The 21550-nt window shown below is 37.5% G+C and overlaps 1 protein-coding gene across 1 annotated transcript; it reads left to right on the top strand.

The window, feature by feature from the left end:
• Nucleotides 1-2279: 2279 nt before the first annotated feature.
• kiaa0930 lies at nt 2280-19522 on the top strand. Its single transcript, XM_039650683.2, has 10 exons — nt 2280-2552; nt 7739-7887; nt 8526-8630; nt 8776-8853; nt 10200-10301; nt 11345-11485; nt 11562-11750; nt 13861-14020; nt 16514-16669; nt 19332-19522. The coding sequence occupies exons 1-10, from the start codon at nt 2411-2413 to the stop codon at nt 19370-19372; spliced, it is 1263 nt and encodes a 420-aa protein (XP_039506617.1). The 5' UTR covers nt 2280-2410; the 3' UTR covers nt 19373-19522.
• The last annotated feature ends 2028 nt before the right edge of the window (nt 19523-21550 follow it).

Raw genomic sequence — 21550 nt, 5'->3', positions numbered from 1 at the left:
TGTATTTGTTAACCTCAGTTAATGCACTGTGAGGTAACATGGACAAACAATGAACAGCGGGATTTTTTATTAACAGATACAGTAAGAAATGTATTGCTCATGGTTAGTTCATGTTAGTTATACAATAACTAATGTTAACAAATTAAACCTTGTGGTAAAATGTTAACAAATTATTCAACATCAATAAAAGCTTTCAGTATGTCAGACAAAGGAATATTTCATTGATTCCTCTTTATCATAATTATCATTAATACTAATATTATTTTTAGTAATAGTAATAATTATCACGTTATAATATTAATATTATAATACATCCAGCATACTATTAATACGATGTTAGATGTTAGCACATTCAAAAATACATATCTAAATAAAAACACGAAAGAAACTGTGTTTAAATCGCCTTTCGTGAAAATGTTCATTATCAATTTGAAGTTTAGCCAATAACAACAAAATATTTATGTCATATTAATATAGGCTATACATCATGTGACTCTCCACAACACAACATAAAACAAAATGTTTAAAAAAAAAACATTTATAGATATAGTGTGATCCCTCACTTTTGGTAACATCTTTATCTCATGGGTCTAGAAAGCTTATTTTATTTCATTTTGATTTTTTTTTTCTTCAAATTTTTAAGCAATTTTATGGGAGATTTTTATTTTATTTTATTAAGTTATTAGATTTGATCAATAAATAATAAATGAATAGTAATTCAAGCACATTCCTCACATTCTTTCAACGTAAATTAAAAATATCTCACAATTTCATGCATAAATCTTTTAATCCAGCTCAACATATTTTACATTGGGTGTCTTTGTCGACCTCTTGTGGAATTTCTTTAATATAACATGATCTATCATGACTCTAGCCACTAGATGGCCTTATAGCTCTATATGGAGCAAATGAGCTGTTTCGCTGGGTCCTAAAGTCAGTTGCTATTCTGTATGCATTCAAGTTTGTTTTTATTTATATAGCACATTTAACATGGCCAACATGGCTGACCAAAGTGCTGAACAAAACACAAGATAAAGAGACCAGGGCAAACTCATGATCGAAGCTCACAACGAATTAAAAGCTAAAGAAAAAACACTTCAGTTCTTAATGCGGGATAAAGTAAAAGGAGCAAAGTGATCCAGGTCAATGTTACTGCTCTTAAAGTTCTCATCGGGCCGAAGACTATAACCTCGGTTTTAGATTCATTCAGAAATAACACATTTTGAGAAAATCACATTTTCACTTCATCTAGGCCCGCAAAAAGAGATTTCAGAGATGTTTGTTGCGTTTCAGAGGAAAGTAAATTTGGGTACCACCTGCACAGCAGTGAAATGATACACCACGCTTTCTGAAAATGGAGGCCAGAGGAAGTAAATACAGGGGAAACTGAATGGGTGCGAGAACTGAACCCTGTGGCACTCCACAAGAGTTGAGCAGGCGACGGAGAAGAATTACCCAGATTTAATATTGAGGTCAGTTCCCTGGATGCCCACAAAACATTCTAGTCGGGATAAGAGAATTGTACGATTAACTGTATGAAAAGCCGTGGTTAGGTCTAACAGTATTAGGATAACGGAGTCAGTCGCTAACAGCATAGCATATCGTTAAAAACTGTAATAAAACCGACTCGGTGCAGTGCTGAGGCACAAGTTTCAAAGTTTGGAAAGTTTCAAAAAATTGATTTGAGCAATGAGAAGACTGGAGTTGGATGAGAACAGTTTTCTCCAATGCTTTGGTAATAGGTCGAAAATTATTCAAATCCCTCCCTGTTTACCTTTTGGTAAAGTTTTAGTTTTAATTTTTTGCATTTGTGGGTTTTTGTGTACTGAAGTATTCCTCGCATTTCATTCATTCCTATAAGGGGGTCATTATTGATCTGAGAGGGAAGGGTTTGTTACTTATAAAAAATTAAACCACAAAACTCCTCGAATCCATTCAATTTGTTGAAGTTGTTGTTGTCGAGTGTATAAGTGCGAAGTCCAAGGGTCCAACCCCTCATATGAACAATCAATTTTTAACCCCTTTTTAGAAAATGATTTTGACCCAAGGGAAGGATATTGTACACCTTCAGGGGAACATTAAAGAGCTGTAACAAACAAGAGGAAAAAACATGAATACACAAAACTGACATAGTAATGGGCAGGTGAAAAGCAAACTAAACCTCATCTCAAAAAATATCATATTGTTTCAAGAATCTTCAACATTTTATTCCTATGTTAGTAGTTTTAAGTGGCTCCCTGTGTAAGCGACGCCTGCGGCATGACGTAAGGAAGAGCACGGGGTGTTCCCGACGCGAGTCACGCGCGCACGCGCCGCGTCTCAGCTGACGGAAGTGCAGGGCGCTTGTGTTGTTGTGTTCGGGCTCGTGCCATGAACAGGGTTGCCGTGAGATGAGCGGTGCGATCGTGTCATGACCTCCGCGGGCATCATGGCAGCCCTCTCGGGCCAGAGCGACGACCCCGCCGAACCGGACCAGTCCCTGCAGCACATGCTGAAGGCCATCGCGGACGAGCGCAACCGCCTGAGCGTCAAACAGGACCTCAGCGGACTGGGTCAGTATCGATACATGCAGCCGTGAACACTCACAGCCTCTCTGTCCTTCATGAACACTGCAGACACGTCAGCAGAACTTGATTTTATCATGTTATTCAGGCGCGAGAACAGGCCGCGGTCATCAGCTTTTGTTTCAGCCGGTGGTCCTGTATATGACATCATTATTCACGAGGCGCGCCGCCGCGCTGTCGAGCCTGTGATGATGTCATAGTGCTGTTGTCTAGCTCCAAGTTGAATTCGACATCTATCAATCTATTTATCTATCTATGGTTGATGAAACCACAATATAACTACCTCATAGCGAACACCTGTTGAAAATGACATCACTCAGTAATGTGTGGTACTGTCTGTATACTAAATGTTTTTAATATTGCTTTGTGAAACTACATTTTGGCTGATGGATTTCATTGACTGACCCTTTGGCTTTTTCCGTCCTATTAACAACACGGCAAAAGGTTTTTGATGAACTCTTTGGCTGTCAGGTGTTTTTTTTTTGTCTGCAAGGAAGCTACTCTCAGTGTCTGTTGTCAGGGTCACTTTACACAGTTACTCAAGTCACATGTAAATTCATCATCATAGATCATATACATAACTTTAGTGACCCTCTCATATTCTGAATCATATCTATATTTTAGTTCACCTCACTCAACTTAGCCAAATTGCACTGAAGACATTTTAGACATTTTCCATGTTTGATTATGGTCTCTCCCTCTCCCTGTCGTCTTTCTTTGATGTTTTGTCCCTGTTAAATATTTCATTCTCTGTGCGACACACTGTCAATGTTTTGCGTTTTGCACGTTCTTCACTTCTGCTTCTGTGAACATCTTCCTCTGGTTACAACTGACACGTACACTCATAAGGTGTTATGTTTTTTGGCAACACTTTACTGTTCAATTTGTTAACATTAGCTAATGCTTTAAACTAAAAAACATTATTTGTTCCATTGTTATTTCATGTTTTGTTCATAAATAATACATTAATGTATTAGCAAATGCTGTAACCTACTCTATTAACTGAATTTCACCTTATTCTAAAATGTTCAAAATTTCCACAATCCCGTTAGTTAAGCATATCTAGGTGGTGGATCATTTTCGGGATATGTTTCCAGGGATTTTCTGTTCTTCACAGCATTACAAACTTTATCCAGATGTGTTACCAGAGAAAGACATCACACTCTTGCTGTTTACAGGGGAAATAGCAGAATATATAAGTAGATATTGCAACCTTATGCCGAGTTGACCTCAAATATAGCCGTTTAAAGGGATAGTTCACCCAAAAATGAAAATGATTTTAATAATGAATCTCCCTCATGTCGTTCCAAGCCCGTAAGACCTCCGTTCATCTTAAGAACACAGTTTAAGATATTTTAGTCCGAGAGCTTTCTGTCCCTTCATTGAAAATGTATGTACGAGACTGTCCTTGTCTAGAAAGGAAATAAAGACATCATTAAAGTAGTCCATGTGACATCAGTGGGTTAGTCAGAATGTTTTGAAGCTTTGAAAATACATTTTGGTCCAAAGATAACAAAAATTACAGCTTTGTATTCTCTTCCGGTTCTGTTGTTCTCTTGTGGGCCTGTAACACACCAAGCCGACGGTCGGCCATCGGGCAGATTTTGTGCGTCGGCCAACTAAGTCTTCTCGGTGTGTTCCACACGGTTCCGTGCCGTTGGCTGAAAATGGTCCTCGTCGGCTTTGATTCAGCCGATTCGACATGTTTAAATCGGCGCCGGGCCGTCGGGGAAAGAGAGAAATCTGATTGGCTGTTCAGCTTAGTGAACGAATCAGTGCACGTGAATAAAAGCAAAACAGTGAGCAAAGAAGTCAAAACGGTAAAGATAGAAGGCTGTTCTTATGTTACGTCTTCTTACCTGAGTGTTCCTTGGCGAATATTTTAATATTAACACGTGGAATAAAGAAAGCGTTAAAGATATTGTTTAGCAGGATTGAATGACAAATATAGACTAATATATCTGCAGAAATAGACAGTTGGCTCATTAGACGCAGGTACATTCTAGCTTACAGTCGACTGTATTTCTCTCTGTGTGTTCAAGTGCAGCTTTTTACCTCGACGAGAGGCCACAACACGGTTGGCTTTCGTCAGTGCTAGTCGTCGGCTTGGTGTGTTTCAGGCTTAAAGGGTTAGTTAGCCCAAAAATGAAAATTAAGTCATTAATTACTCACCCCCATGCTGTACCAACCCTGTAAGACCTTCGTTCGTCTTCGGAACACAAATGAAGATATTTTTGATTAAATTTGAGAGCTGTATAACTACCACATTGGCTCCTAAGGGACTGGCTCTTGACGGCCCAGAAAGTCAATGAAGAAAATGTTTAAATATCCCAAGTGACTACCGTGGCTCAACTATATGTTTATCAAGCGACGCGAATACTTTTTGTGCGAAATAACAAACAAAAATAACGAGTTTATTCGACTATTGTTTTTCTTTCTTGTAGGCCAGAAATGAGACTTCCTTGGATTTCCACGACGCATGCGCGAGAACTGAACTGAAGTAGTGTAAGGAGATCGCAATTCTCGCGCATGCGTCGTGGAAATATAAGGAAGTCTCGTTTCTGGCCTACAAGGAAGAAAAGGAATAGTCGAATAAACTCGTTATTTTTAGTTATTAGTTTTTTAGTTATTTTATTATTAGTTCGGGCTGGCATCCAGGCTAATCTGGACTATTTTAACGATGTCTTTCATCCCTTAAGAAGCCTATGGAGGTGTGATCCAGCTCTCAGATTTCATCAAAAATATCTTAATTTGTGTTCCTAAATAAGTAATCCATACAACCCCAGTGGAGTTACATTGGGTCAGAGGTCGCCAGAAGCCAGTGATCGATTATAGCCTTGTTTATAAAGATTCGTACAAAGACCCATCTCTTCGCTACAGAGATCTTTTATTAACCCCCTGGAGTCGTGTGGATTATTTTTATGATGGATGGATGCGCTTTCTGGAGCTTCAAAAACTCTGCCATTACAAAACTGGGAAGGCTTTCTTTGGCTGAAAGAAGAAAGTCTTGGAGGGTTTGAGGGCGAGTAATTCGTTTCATTTAAAATTTCATTTTTTGGGTGAACTATCCCTTTAACCAAGCAAGCTCCATTTGAAGGACAGATCTGGGCTGTCATTGAAACCTTTCTGTGAAAAAAGCTTCCCGGATTCATGGAGGAATTTAGTGGAGGAAATGAGATGTTATGTGAACAGAATATTACAAAATATTTCCATTACCAGGGGGCAAAAGATCCAAAATGCTTTAAAATCAGACAGTATGACAAATTGTCAAAACATGAAATTATACTATATACTCTGACTAAAATCGTCTATAGAAGTTGCCAGTTGTGTCTAGCTGTAGAAGAATCGAAAAGTTTCAGGAGCTCCAGTGGAACTGAAGAGAAGAGTGAGTGAGAGTTGGCTTATCTGTTGCTGTTAATCTGCAACTAAATTGGATTTAAATTTGGCCTTTTCACATCATTAGTTTGTTCTGAAGGATGCGTTGATGTTGCAGATTTTGAACTTTAGCTTGTTGAGTGGTAGATCTTCATGCAGAACTGAACATGTTCCTCTTTCTCAACGAGGATATGAGAGTCCAGGTCATACGATCATTTCTCTTTTTGGTGGCTTGAGATCCATGTTGGTAAATGTCATGTTAGGAGCCGCTACTATTAAACACTTTCCATTGGCGAGGCACGGATGGCCAGAGCTGGAACGGTTCCTGTTTGCACAACAACTCTCAGTCTGGGCAAAACTAAATGGCTCATTAACATCAATAAAGATGTCACCAATTATCGGCTCCTGACACTTTTTATATATCTATTTGACCTATATCGAAGTATAATTGAATTGATTGCTAGTGATTTAATTTGTTATATGTTTAGAAGCACTTCAGAAGCAGCTCATGATGATATACACTGAATTCAATTACTTTTTAATAGGTTTTAAATACGTTTTAGGGCTAGATTAATCACATACAAAATAAAAGTTAGTGTTTACATAATATGTGTATAATTATGCTGTATATATAAATACACACACGTGTATATATATAATTTTTTTTTGCATATATATACTTTATATATATTTATGCAAAATTAATATTATACATAAATATACATATTTTATATATTAATAACACATTTTTCTTAAATATATACGTGCATATGTGTGTATTTATATATACAAAATAATTATACACACTACACCTACATATATTATGTAAACAACACTAACTTTTATTTTGGATGCGATAATCGTTTCACAGCCCTACTACGTTTTCAGACTCATGTGCAAAGTCTATATTCATTTTATCTTTGGATGCTGAAAGGCTTTTCACAGCAGAATCAATCTTGGGGCCATTTACACGTCACCGTTTTCATTCAACTTAAAATGGAAAACTTTTTGTGTTTTGGCCGGTCTGACGTTTTGGGGACTGAAAACCTGGACTTTTGAAAACGGGTTCATGTTTTTTAAAGCAATAACGTTAACGTTTCTGTGTAAACTACAAAAACGCAACTTTGAAAATGGTGATGTCGTGCGCATGCGTGGTAGTGTTTTTTGTGTGACATCGCCACCTACTGGCGTGGCATGAATAATACAGCATTTGTAGTCGTTTTTGCGGATCAGCGCGAGTCAATTTATATACGAACCTTTTTCGAGAACACAAAGAAAAACGTTTCTGTTTTTTGTACATTGCTGTTGTGTAAACATACCCTAGAATTGATAGCAAATGATTAATTTACCATTGGTTAATAATATTATCTGTGCAGTGGGAAAGTCATTTGGAGGTGGAACAACTTATACAAATTTTGGTATAAGATTATCCTATGCATTAATAAATGTGTATTAAGCACGTAAATAGGATCAATTTTGATTTCATATCGACTGCAATGTTGTCAAAACTGTTTGTCAAGTTTACAGTAGCATTCAATATAACATCAATAACACCTGACAACAATGGTCAGAAATTTTTTTAAAGCTGAAATCCATCTACAAAATTGTTGCTTTTTTTTGTTGTTGTTTTTTTTTTTTGCTGGTATACTATATTTTGTATACTATATATACTATACTGTATATACTTGTTTAGTATAATTGTATATGTGTGTACTAAAAACCTTTTCGGTTCATTGAAGTAGAAACGCTTGTATTTGATCCTTGTTTCTTGTGACAGATTCTTGTTTTGTTTTGTCTAGGGTGCTTCAAGGATGACCGTATAGTGTTCTGGACATGGATGTTCTCCACATACTTCATGGAGAAATGGGCGCCCCGTCAGGACGACATGCTCTTTTATGTGCGTCGCAAGCTCTCGTATGTCAGTACAGACGAAACCGAAGGGAAAAAGGTGAGATCAACCTATTGTCGGTCAATGAATTGATCCAAATATTTCATACCTGATTAAAACATTTCATACATTTAGGTCTATTTTTTATTTTTTATGAGCACTGCAACAAACGGTAGTCATACATGAGTGTGAGTAAATGATTCAAGAGTTAGTTTACCCCAAAAATGTAAATTATCCCATGATTTACTCACTTTGGATGAATATATCCCTTGGATTGTTATTTGTAGGTAATCTCTCTTTCTCTATGTCCCGTCTCCTCCTCTGTTACTTTATCACCTTCTCGCAAACAGGAAAGAATTACAGAGTAAATAAAACAATGAAGTCCCAAACATCTGTAGTAATTGCTGAGATGACTGAGAAAATGGTTTTATAATCAATCATCTGGACATTATTTAAGATGAATGAGATGGAGGACGTCTCAGATGTCATTTTTGATGCTGTTGGCGAAGCTGATTTATGAAACGTAAAACTGTAGTTGGCATTTAAAAGTCCCTGATAAGGCTAAACATAGATGTTTAATCTTGCCTACATGAATAATGACATATTATGCCAATCAGAGATCACCGAAAAGTGCCGTTTTGAAATGTCCAGGCACTAACCAGACAGAGAATGTGAAGTTGTGTTTGATTTGGTTTCAGGTGGAGGTGGAGGTTTACAGGAGAGACTCTAAAAAGCTGCCTGGACTCGGTGATCCCGACATCGATTGGGAGGAGAGCGTCTATCTCAATCTCATCCTGCAGAAAGTAAGCAAACTTCAACGATCAGACGCCATCAGGGTTTATCTGTGCATCGTCAACAACTCAAATAAACCCGATATCTCTGCGGCATTGATGTTTTCATAACGCTGGTTTGGTATGGTTTTGCCTATGAAGTCTTTTTGTCCCACAGCTGGATTACGTGGTCACATGTGCAGTTTGCACACGCTCAGATGCAGGAGACATCCACATCCACAAAAAGAAATCACAGGTAAGACAACATTTGTGCAGTTTGTGAATTGGGATATACAGAAAGGTCACGCAGTTCAATTTGTCGTTTTTAGTCTAAGCTCAAGGTTAGGGTACTAGAAAGTGTTTATTATAAAAAAAGAATCTAATACACTTTTCACTAGTCAGTTGTTTACTAAAAAAAATCAAAGCAACAGGGTTAAAGGATTAGTTCACTTTTGAAAAAACTTTTGCTGATAATTTCCTCACCCCCATGTCATCCAAGATGTCCATGTCTTTCTTTCTTCAGTCGAAAAGAAATTTAGGTTTTTGATGAAAACATTCCAGGATTTTTCTCCATATAATGGACTTCAATGGGAACTGGATGGTTCAGGTCCGAAAGATAGTGTTTATAACAGTTTCAGATGCAGCTTCAAATGTCTTTAAACGACACCAGACGATGAATAAGGGTCTTATCATGCGAAACGATCGGTTATTTCAAAGCTTATTCCAAAAATGTAACTTTTCTAAGGACAAATGCTAGCCTTGCTATATTCTCTGAGGCGCGTTTGTAACGTCACGTAATACGTAATTACGTTCAAAAGGTCACGGGCGACGCAGCCGAAAGTACAGAATCAAAATCGTCCGACATCGTTGTTTTTCCTTTTAATTCCTTTTTTGTAAACGGCGTTTGAGTTAGTTTTCACGTTCAACCTGCATTCAACTTGTAAACACTGACTCTGTACTTCCGGCTACGTCGCCCGTGACCTTTTGAACGTAATTACGTATTACGTGACGTGGCAAACGCGCCTCACAGAATAGAGCAAGGCTAGCATTTGTCCTTAGAAAAGTTACATTTTTGGAATAAGTTTTGAAATAATCGATCGTTTCGCATGATAAGACCCTTATTCATCGTCTGATATCGTTTAAAGACATTTGAAGCTGCATCTGAAACTGTTATTAACTGTCTTTTGGACCTTGAACCATCCGGTTCCCATTGAAGTCCATTATATGGAGAAAAATCCTGGAATGTTTTCATCAAAAACCTAAATTTCTTTTCGACTGAGGAAAGAAAGACATGGACATCTTGGATGACATGGGGGTGAGTAAATTATCAGCAAAGGTTTTTTCAAAAGTGAACTAATCCTTTAACTGTAAGACTGCAACCTGCTATCAATGATGCTGTTCTCTAAAAACATGTTCCAGATGAAAACACAGACACAAAATAGACGTCTTCATGATGTATGTGTGCTGTGAGGAAAAGCAAACTAAACAAAGTGATAACCGAGACATTTACCAGTCCTTGAAGGATTTACTTCCTTAAAGGGTGATGACATGTATGTCCTACTATAATGAATGTTTCAATGAAAACATCTCTTTATTTTACAGCAAGTGTTTGCCTCTCCAAGCAAACACCCAATGGACAGCAAAGGGGAAGAATCCAAAATGAGCTACCCCAACATCTTCTTCATGATCGACAACTTTGAGGAGGTAACTCTCGAATGTGCTGCTGGAGCAAAGATGCTAGAACAAAACTGCTAGTGTACTGCAACATCATGAGGTTAATCAAAGGTGTGTGTCTACGGGATGAGGAAATGAACGTTAGCTTTCAGGCCATATCGCAGTGATCGCTCTCTTGAGGCGTGTACGAACAGACTGGACAGGTTTATGTGCTTTTGTTGATGTTGTTGACACCCTAGCACATTATTTTTTTTTCCTGCAGTAGCTCAAACACAGCTGTTTTTATCAATCTAATCCAATGTACATGTGTTGGCTGATGATCAGGTTTATTCAGAAAAGGCAACAACCGGTTTTAGCACTAAAACTTGTTTACCAAAGATTGTAATTTTCATTTCGGTTACGTCGTACAGTACTGCAAAATGTATAGAAGTGTATATAGCTTTCAGGTGAGGTTTTGAGTCGTAAATGCTCGAGGAGTGATTTGTACGAAAAAATTAAGATAAATTTTGCTTTGTACTCCAAACTATCATATCTGTTTGAACCACACTGACATACTTTAATACGAGATGTACATGTATAAAGAATGTAGATTTAAAGTGAGTCATTGAAATCATGGTTGTCCATTCATAAATTTTCAGATCGGACAGGTTGTCACAAAAATTTTATTCCATTTTTGTTTTACTTGCTTAAATGCCATTAAAGTGTAATACGTGTGTATTAACTGTTATAGTGTTATTGTAGGATTGTAGATGTATTATTTTTCAGTACTAAATTAGTCGGTATTAAATCAAATTTAGACACAAAAAAACCCAGGGTCAGCCAATCATTTCTTTCGTCCCGGTTGGAAATAATGAGCTGTGTTTATTGCAGCACTGAGAGGACTACAGACACTTGATTAGTATACTTTTTTTTTTTCAGAGTACTTACATTTTAATTATATATTAATATTTATAGACCGTTTAAACAAAAAAAAGAGAAAATTTCTACCTACATCACCTTTAAATAACAGCCTGAATAACTAGTCCTTCTGAAGTGTCATGATTGGCTGTGATTGGTGTGTGTATTGTGGGCAGGTGTTCAACGATATGACTGTTGGGGAAGGTGAGATGGTGTGTGTGGAGCTGGTGGCCAGTGACAAAAGCAACACATTCCAGGGCGTCATCTTCCAGGGCTCCATCCGCTACGAGGCCCTCAAGAAGGTCTATGACAACCGGGTACGCTTCCACGTACGTTTTCATTATCTCGTAAACGCTTCATGCGTGTATTTTATGCTATGTCTTGCCTTGATAGGTAAGTGTGGCCGCTAAGATGGCCCAGCGGATGTCATTCGGCTTCTACAAGTACAACAACATGGAGTTTGTGCGTATGAAGGGTCCTCAGGGGAAAGGTCACGCTGAGATGGCCGTGAGTCGAGTGCCCACTGGAGACACCTCACCCTGTGGAACTGAAGAGGACCAAGACTCTCCCATCCACGAGAGGGTCGGTTCAACATCATGCTGCAATTTAAATTACTACACAAATACTGAGTTCGCATTTGTTCTCTGCATTGAAAATACATGTTACTGCGCTTTGCGTTTTTTAAAAGCGTTGAAACTGTTGTCCCACAATGTAGATTTTATACACCCCTCCTAATCACTGAATTCAATTGGGAACAACAGCAACTCGGTATGCAGAAGTCAACAGCTACAGACCTCCAAACTTCAGATTAGCTCAAGATCAGTTGGCAGCTTCACAAAAAAGGCAGACGTCTCAAAACTTTTGGTGATATAGTGTAAAAAAGAAAAAAGGATGCCATGTGTATATAGCTGCTAAATATTCACTATGCTTTTAAATTAAAGATAAAGTATGAAACCATGTAATATTAAAGGTGGAATACCTAAGATTTTTGCATTAAAATATCCCAAAATCACAAGCCCAGTGTTATATATTTAGTTATGATAACTCACAATATTCCAAATGTTTCAAACAATGTTTAAATCGCGAGAAAATTGAGATTTTTACCAAGGAAACGGGGCGTGTGAGCAGGGAGTCGCCAGTCAATCGCGTCATATCCGCTTACCTCGGTTTCCATTCGTAGCCTCGTACTACGTGTAGTTGTGCGTTAGCTTCTATCAAGCAACAAACGTCAGCTTGTTTCGCGCATTTCTTATGGAATGGAGCACAATTATTCTTTTCATTTATTCTTGGAATGTGAACTGTTGGCTGTAAAGGGGGTCGCACACCGGACGAGAAGCGCCGCGCCACGTTTAGGACAACTCCACAGTGTTGAACACCGGACGCGCACGTTCTCATCAGTGTATGGCCAGCAATATTGTTATGTTTAATGACATGAAATGAGGATAATGTCTGTTCTATGTTATGATTGTACTGTACAATTAAATACAATCGTTGCTGAGTCTGCATTCTGAAAACTTTACCTCAGAGCATCCGTTCACTGAATGAATTGAGAATCTCACCTGAAAAATCGAATAATAACATCAACAATTGTCATTCAAGCAGCTGATTTCTGTAAATGACTGCAAAACTAAATGCATATTGCAGCATAGGGCGAAGTCAGGATCCATTAGCAACGATTTGAGACAAAAATAATTAAAATTTTATATAAAACTGTTTAAATGGCGCTCTGTGGCGCAGCAGGATTTTGAACACGGTCCTGAGACGTTGCTGGGCGCCGCGGACAGACGCCGAATGGCGCTGCCGGTATGTGTAAAACGTTACACTTATAGATAATAATGTTTTCGAATTTTAAAGATGTGGCGCGACGCGGCGCTGCAGCTTCTCGTCCGGTGTGCGACCCCCTTAACGTTAATTTTGTGAAACTGTAGCTGTGGTTGAATACTTACACGACATGAAAAGATGTGTGAAATGTACATTAAATTGATTTTTTATTTTTATGAAGTTACCAAGGAGGACCAGCCACGTCAACTCCTTGCAAGAGACCTGCCCCTTCAAACCCTCTCCACCATAGCTTCGTCCAGTGACTCGTACAGTAACTAATTTACTTTTAAACCTTACTTTTCTTGCGGTTATTTCAGTTTAATGAAAAACAAGCATGTCATTAAACGCAACGTTTATAGAAATCGAACTTTACCTCATCCATGACAACTAATTTTCGATTCCCGTCTGACTGATTTATCCACGGTGGAGTTGAAAACAACAGTTCCCATCATTCCGCGTTCCTCCACGTCGTCATCAAGCAAAGCCATTGTTGTTGTTTTGAATGTAGCGCCCTCTAGCGGCATCTAAATCTTAGGTATTGCAGCTTTAATATGAAGATTATGCATAATATAGTATCGCAGTTAGTATAGTACAATAAGCTCTGACAGAGCTTTATGATTGGTGGTGGTTGAGTGCTGAGAAAAGTGCTGAATGAATTAAATTATCTAGTCCTCTTAAAAATAGCAAAATACACATGCATAACTGATGATGATGACATAGGTTTGTGTTTAACAACTCTTTTAAAAAAGTGTTCCAACTTTGATTTTCATTGGGGCATTCATTTAGTACAACAAACAATGAATAAAATGAACCAATCATATAGTGAATAATGAATTCATGTGCATTTTTAAAAGTCCTGTTGGCCTTCTAGGTGACATCATTCAGCACCCCCCCGACCCCAGAGAGAAACAGACCCTCCTTCTTCTCACCGTCACTCCGCCGGAAAGTGCCCCGCAACCGCAACGCTGAGATGAAGAAATCACACTCGGCGAACGACAGTGAGGAGTTTTTCAGAGAGGAGGATGATGAAGGTACACAGACACAATATAGATTGTTTCAAAGCAGCTTTACAGTAATAATAGGAAATTACGGTAACAGAGATTGTTTTGGCTATACAGTTATTGTCCAGCTAAAGTTAGTTTTGATCGATTGATTCACTTCTGCTGCAAAGGGCCGCTAACATGACAGCGATTCTCCCTGCAGGACACGGAAACCTGTTATTTTCCTAGTTTTTGCATGATCTAAAATTGAATTTTAGTGTTTAACAGAATTTATTCATCTGAAAACTGTATATTATGTGTGTTTACAGTTAATTTAAACTCTAAAAAATCGGGAAAAAATGAGAACTTTTTTTTTTTTTTTTTTTTTTTAAGAAATCTAAAAAATACACCACAAAAATGATAAATATTTGATATAGCCAGCCACACGCTGCGATTATCAGGGTCCAAGCACCAATATCTCACGTAGACACAATTACGTGACATAGCTGCCATTTTTATTGAGACATTCTAAAAAATTGGGGAAAAAATGAGAACTTAATTTTTTATTTTTTTATTTTAAGAAATCTAAAAAATACACCACAAAAATGATAAATATTTGATATAGCCAGCCACACGCTGCGATTATCAGGGTCCAAGCACCAATAACTCAGCTGCCATGTGTCTCTAGACAAGGTGTGTTTGTCCTGCAAAGACCGTTCTAAACGAGACAAACTAAGAAGATGAAGAAATATTCAGCCATTTAAATTGTGAGAAAGAAGTAATTAAAAGCATTTTTAATCCGGTGGCTTCTTCCTCTGGTAGACAACATTAATATGAATTTACATATGATACAATATGATTGACAAATCAACAAACATGCCCGCAAGCAACCAGAGTGATATTTAATGAATGTATTAGCATGTGTAACAAATTTCAACTTCATGAATCATAGAGTTGTGGAGTTACCGTGGGTTTGAAGTTGTAGCGCAGCCTATGGGTGGAGTTGAACAAAACTTGGTGTGCAGCCTCAGAACTAGTGCTGTAGCGGCGCGTCGATGACGTCGATGCTTCGACGTCAAAACTGCGTCGACGTCATATTTTTGCGTCGACGCTTCTTTATTTATTTCTTTTTTGCATGTTCCCGGCGGTACAGCTTTCCACACACACGTGGGAGACCGAAACATTGCAGAATAGAGGACGAAGACAACTAGAAGTGAATGTGCTATCCATTAAATGAATCACACACAGTAAACAAAAAAAAAAAAAACTTTGCAATTTAGACGCGCAAACTGGGTGCCGGTGTGGTGAGACGTACAAGCTCGGGCAGATTCGGCTTGAAGTTGTTCATCCCGGACGCGGCACCGCACACGCTGTTACAAAAAATGCGTACACAGCCACAGTCTTCCTGGTCTTGCGCACCCAACACGTCATTTTTGCCGCACGGACATTCGCGCTCGTGCGGACGTGTGGAGTAGCCTATAAACAAGGCTTTACTCCGTGTCAGCACGCGCTCTGATCAGTAACGGGTGCAGAAACCTCTCCCGATTCATCTCCATCAGTAGCAGCCTCCGATCGCACCACTAACTCCGCCTCCGTTTCCCTCCTCCGTTGATATTAATATTTAAATATTCTCTATGATAAAAACTGTTTGTAAAAAACACGGTTTTGGCGGTTGTAGAGTTATAATGATGGTGTTCAAATACATAACATTAGACTAACGTTAGCCAGCTTATAGTATCTTAGTATGCTAGTATTTATTTGAGATACATTGGTTTTTTTTTTATTAATTGAGCAGCAGAAAAATATTCTTTATATTAGTCATTAGATTAGTCGACTAATCGATAAAATAATTGTCCAACTAATCGTTTAGTTAATAATCGTTTACCCCAGCCCCACTCAGAACATCCTGTTGTCTAGGTGCATCAAGTTTCATTACGTTTGGACATTGCGTACAGATATATTGATCAATAAAACAGATGGACATTAATGGCTGTCGCCAAGAAAATTCATCAACATATCTTTGCAACATTTTCCTGGTGGAAATTAAACTTTTTTAGATTTTACACCAAGTATTTCAGAATATCCCACACGGTTCTGGAGTTAAAACGCAAAGGACGCCACCGAGTGTCACTGGTCTTAGTTGCGGGTGTAATTATGAACATCCCTCCAACTTTAGGGGCAGAAAATCCTACAAAACTAATAGGGTTTCAGGATTTTGTGCTTGGACCCCCTAATTACATGTAAAATTCATACAAAATTCAAATCTTTTGTCATTACAGGATTCTGTTTGAAAATGTTGGTATGTTGTGTAGGACTGTTAAAGCTCATGCTAGGTTAACGCCCTGCTTCTCAACAGAGTAACTATTACAGTTTAATTTTTACACAAATAATCTCATGATTCCAGTCAGAATACCTTATTCTATCGACAGCCTTAGTTTTAAGCTGGAAGAAATAAAAAAATATGCATTATTTTTCTTTTCTTTTTTTTGCAACGATTAGTTTGTCAGGCCATGTGAAATGTAAGGTTGTTTCCTCTCTCCTCAGACCTGTGCAACACTACAAACCTGCGCTCCCGCTCTCTGTCAGGGACGGGCCGCTCGCTGGTGGGCTCTTGGCTCAAGCTGAACAGAAAAGAGGAGTATTTCCTGCTGTATTCTCATCTCACCTATGTGACTCTTCCTTTGCATCGTATCACCACAGGTACAGCACAAATGCCACGCCGGTTTAGCTTCAAATGCAGGAAGATCGCTAGAATTGTAATTCTTTCTAGTAAGAATACAGTCAGTAATGTCTTGAAAAGACAATTTTAGGGTTTTATTCACATTATCCACAAAATATTGCTGAGATTTGGCTGTGCGATTATTTATTTATTTATCATAGTTGTGATTTTAACGTTATTGAGTATGTGAGTAAAACGCGTCTTGAGAGTGATTGTTCACTGTGTGATCGATAATAATCGATTATGAAAATTGTTGTCAACAAATGTCATTAGTTGGTCTGCTAACATCACGAGGAGTGTTTAATGGTGATTGGTTGAAACAGGCCTTACATGCGCTTTATGAGAGGCACATACTCAAGCCTGTTAGCTTGCTGCGTACCTCAATTCAGTTCTCTTTTTATAGCATTTATATACTATTAAGTTTTAATTGTTTTTCAAACGCGATCCACTGCGGCTCTACGTTCACACGCTTGTTGTCAGTCTTTCTATTTTTATTTGATCAATTTATCCTTATAATTCAATTAATGTTAAATAAAAATTAAATAAATTCTAAATTTAAATCTTCACATCTGAACAACATGTCTGTGTAAATTTGTTTTAACACATATTGTTAAAACATATGTTGGATATCTTTTTTTTATATAACATAGCAATTATCATTAAAAACAATGCAAATATTGATATTAGTAAAACTCAATGTGTGGCTTTTACACTTTTTAAAGTAACACTTTTGAGCGGCGCGAGGCCGGTGGCGTGAGTGATAATGAACAACACCTGTGAGACGCATCTCTCACGTCCCTCGGCCTCGTCCTGCTCGCCACAACCCTGATTTAGGGTTTTATTTAGTTGTAATAAACAAAAAATCGAATTGATTTTTTTTTTATCCGATTAATCGGAAAAATAATCATCCGATTAATCGCTTATCAAAATAATCGTTAGTTGCAGCCCTAATTAGAATGAAGTTATAGTTAAGTTATTGGGGACAAAATATCCCTGTGTTTTTACATATATTTATAACTTAGGGGTTAAGTAATATAAATATGACTCAAGTAAGAGTGCCATTTCCCAAATAACAGTGCATTTTAACTTACAAGAGGTAAATATTGAGCGAGTTTTATATACAATATTTTTTGCTCTGTTTAGCCAACGAACTTGGTTCCAAACAAAGCTGGAGCAGAACTATTGCGTGTCTGCAATGTTTCAAACTTGGAATGAATCTTTGTTTTTAAGCATATCATATTAATCGTATTCAATATCGAGTCATTTGCTTTGTTTCTAATTGAATCAACTGTTTTGAACGAATTGTTTGACTGAATAATTCAATGAATCACTCGTTAAGTCAGGTTTTAGACAGGACTGAACCAGCCATGCCGTGGTACCAGAACAAAAACACACTCAGCTAAATATTGCTTTTAATCCCCAAAAATAGAGATATATTTATTCGTCAATACTGAACTAATTTCATAATTGATGGTATTGAACCGAAATGAATCAACACTGAAGTGATTTCACCTGAATAATGTTTTCTATTATCTTTTTAGAGCTGCTTTACAGCAGAATTGTTTTCTGTTTGCATCATTGACTCATTATTTTCATATCACTGTAAAGCTGCATTGAAATAATCTGTATTGTACAAATAAAGGTGACTTGACTTTCCGTTAGTAGTTAGAAAACATTTGGCCAATAAAATGTCTCAATGTTGGACAAATTGATAGAGCCGGACCAATAAAGGATTTTGAAGGCCGATACCGATGTTTGTTGGATTTAAAATCCGATATTCCGATATACCGGCCGATATTTTTCGGGTTTTTTTTTGTTTTTTTTCAAAAACGTGCAACAAAATTGTTGGATTTCACACACGAGTAAAAGAAAAGCTAACTTTTATGCACAGGATGTGTGGCACGTTATACACAGGGACGGTTGTTGGACAAACTATACAACTCCAACACTCACAACATGGTTGAAGCGCGTTTCGTCCGTTTTTATTTTATTTTTGAAATATTCATTTATCGGCCATTATAACTGCCGATACCGATAGTTTGGAAAATGCCTAATATCGGCCGATAATATCGGCCTGGCTCTACAAATTTATAATGTCGGACAAAAAAAAGTGTGATTTTCTGTTTTATTCAACTTAAATTCAAATATAGATTCTGTAATGAAATTGGTGCGCTTGTCCAATTGTAATAATTATTAACTATTGTAATTGTAATAATATTTATAATTATTATATAATTATTGGGAAATTAAAACAAGAGAAAAAAATACATTTTGAAACTAATTCGTCACAGTGATGGAAAAGCCTAACAATTATATGTAGCGCAATTTCTACATGCATGTTAAACACCAAAATGAAATGACATTTTGTTCGGTTGAGGCTCTCAAGCATATGCAAGAGTAGAACATCTGAATTAATGTAGTAATTAAATATTTATTTCCCAATTCTGAAAGTGCTAATAGGGCTTTTATTTTGAAGTATTGCACCGCAGGTGGGATACTAGTAAGAATGCAAATACGACGACTAACGCCGAGAACATTTTAAGCTAAAATGGCTTGCCATACAAACAAACAAACGTATTTTCTGTACGTTAGCCTCGAACTTTAATTGCGTTGGCTAATTGCTCTCTAATGTTTCCTTTCTAGATATTCTGGAGGTGAGACAAAAGCCCATTTTGATGACATAGCATTTCCAGACTCCTCAAAAAAACAGTTCCCAAGTGCCTCCTCACATCAGGCCCCTGAGGAACCGCCGTCAGATAACCAAAAACTAGCAACAGTTCACAACAGTGACGGAGAAGAGGAAAAGGGAACAAACTCCATCAAGAAGTGCCTGTTCTTCAGCGAGACGCCCCCCAGAACGGATGCGAAAGGGAAGTGTGTGTTGGGAATGTCGTTCTTGTAAATACACTGCTGCTTAGATACTCAGTGAAACGCACCCTCCCTCGAGAGACACTCGTAGGTTTCACCATATTGCTGATTTTGTGCGTAGTATATTTTCCAAAGGACGTTTCCTCGCAGCTCTAGGCCTTAATACATCACTAACCAGCTGATATATACAACACACGCCATCCTTTTGATAGCCCATCGCTAACGTCCAGCAGACCTTTACTCTCACGATTGTCGTTTCTTGACGTGTTCGAGGGGATTTGTGATATCCAAACACTAGTGAACGTGACGCATCTCCTGAGAGGACAGCACCTGAGCACAGTTCTTGGAAACATCTCCGTCCACAAAGACACTTTGTTCTTAAACGTGACACTGCTTTTTTTTTGTTTTTGTTTTTTTCTTCTCCGCCGTGATTTCTTCGCGTTTAGTGACGGTCAAACTCTTTTGCACTAAAGGGCTTTTGGAGTTGAACATGTTTAGCCAACCCAAAGTGTCAGTATTACTTTGTTTTGTACGTGTGTGTGTGTCAGCTGAATGTAATAACTGATCCGACAGCTTTAATATCCATTTGATATTTGATAGGGAGATTTGCCAGCTATCTATTTTAAGACCCCAGTCCTCTGTTTTATTTCTCTTTTCGCTGTATGTGCGAAGCTTCATTGGAAGGCTGTTTTTAAGGAAGTCCCAGTTTGTTAAACGCTTTACATGCGCTTTTTGTATCAAGTGGTAATTCAGCAGTAAATGTGCATGTTGTCATATTTATGTTGGTAAACTATATATATATATACACCTTTTCTGTACATCTTTATGAAAATACACACAAAAAAACCCTTTTTGATTTCTTTTTTTTTGCTTAAAAGTGTTTTGTTGAATATCACACATGTGTGAAGAGGTTAATAATATGTAGGGCAAATCAATTATTAGTTTACCTAATTTAAGATGTTTACCTTTCATGAATTAACACCTGAAAATGAAAATCTGTCATTTACTTGCCCTCATGTCTTTTACAACCTGTAAGACTTTCGTTCGTCTTCACAACACAGATGAAGATGTTTTTGATGAAATCGGAGAGTTTCTGTCCCTTCATTGACCAATATATCATATTATATGATGATGAACAGACTGAATTTATGCTTACGGGTTTAGAATTTCATTCTAAGTGTCATTTAGGAATGGACGTTTCAAAACACAGCTTCGTTCAAGAAGTTTCAAAACATTTACAAATCTCTTGTTTCGAAACGTGTCTATGCACCTCATTTCAGCCAATGAGGCTTTGTTACTTCATGCAAGACTGTGATGATGTATTTCTGAAGGCCAGCCGGGAAGTTGACATCACCCTGGTTTCCTTTGCATCTGGAAAATTGTAGAAAAAAGCTCTGTGACCAACAAAAATGGGTGATTTTTAACATTCACGTTCCAGTTCAAATGCAATCGGCAGCGGTGAAGAGCTATAAATGAACTACACCATGGTCACATGACTTTACCATTACCATTGCTAAGCTTCTGACAACTTTCAGATTTCCCTGAACAGTAGTTTATAGTAGTTTGCAAGAACATGATTATTAAAAAAAAAAGGCTGTAATAGTGAAGTTTTTTTTTTGAACATTCAGTTTATGACCGTGTGGAACAGCTGAATTACAACACAACAATAAGTGTTGGGGAAAGAAAACGCTTTGCCAAAACCATAGCACAAAACTAAAAAACGGAACTAGACTGTAACTAAAAATAAATGAATGAAAAAAAAAGAAAGAAAGAAAGAAAGAAAGAGGGCATTACTTAAGATAATTTTGAACAAGAATTAAGGTAAAAAAGTTTGTAGGTCATGCAAATTGTACATGTTCTGAGTCCTTTGGGGTTTAGAGAAGATGCAATTGTAACTAAGTAATGTTTTATCTCACGTAAGATTACCAAAAAAAAAAAAAATAGGTTTACATTTTGAAACCTTACAACGATTTATTATATATATATAAATATAT

Source organism: Pimephales promelas, chromosome 24, assembly GCF_988280905.1.
Source record: "Pimephales promelas chromosome 24, fPimPro1.hap1.1, whole genome shotgun sequence".
Lineage (NCBI taxonomy): Eukaryota > Metazoa > Chordata > Actinopteri > Cypriniformes > Leuciscidae > Pimephales > Pimephales promelas.
The sequence above is the reverse complement of the archived record's forward strand: the minus strand, read 5'-3'. Positions and strand labels throughout refer to the sequence as shown.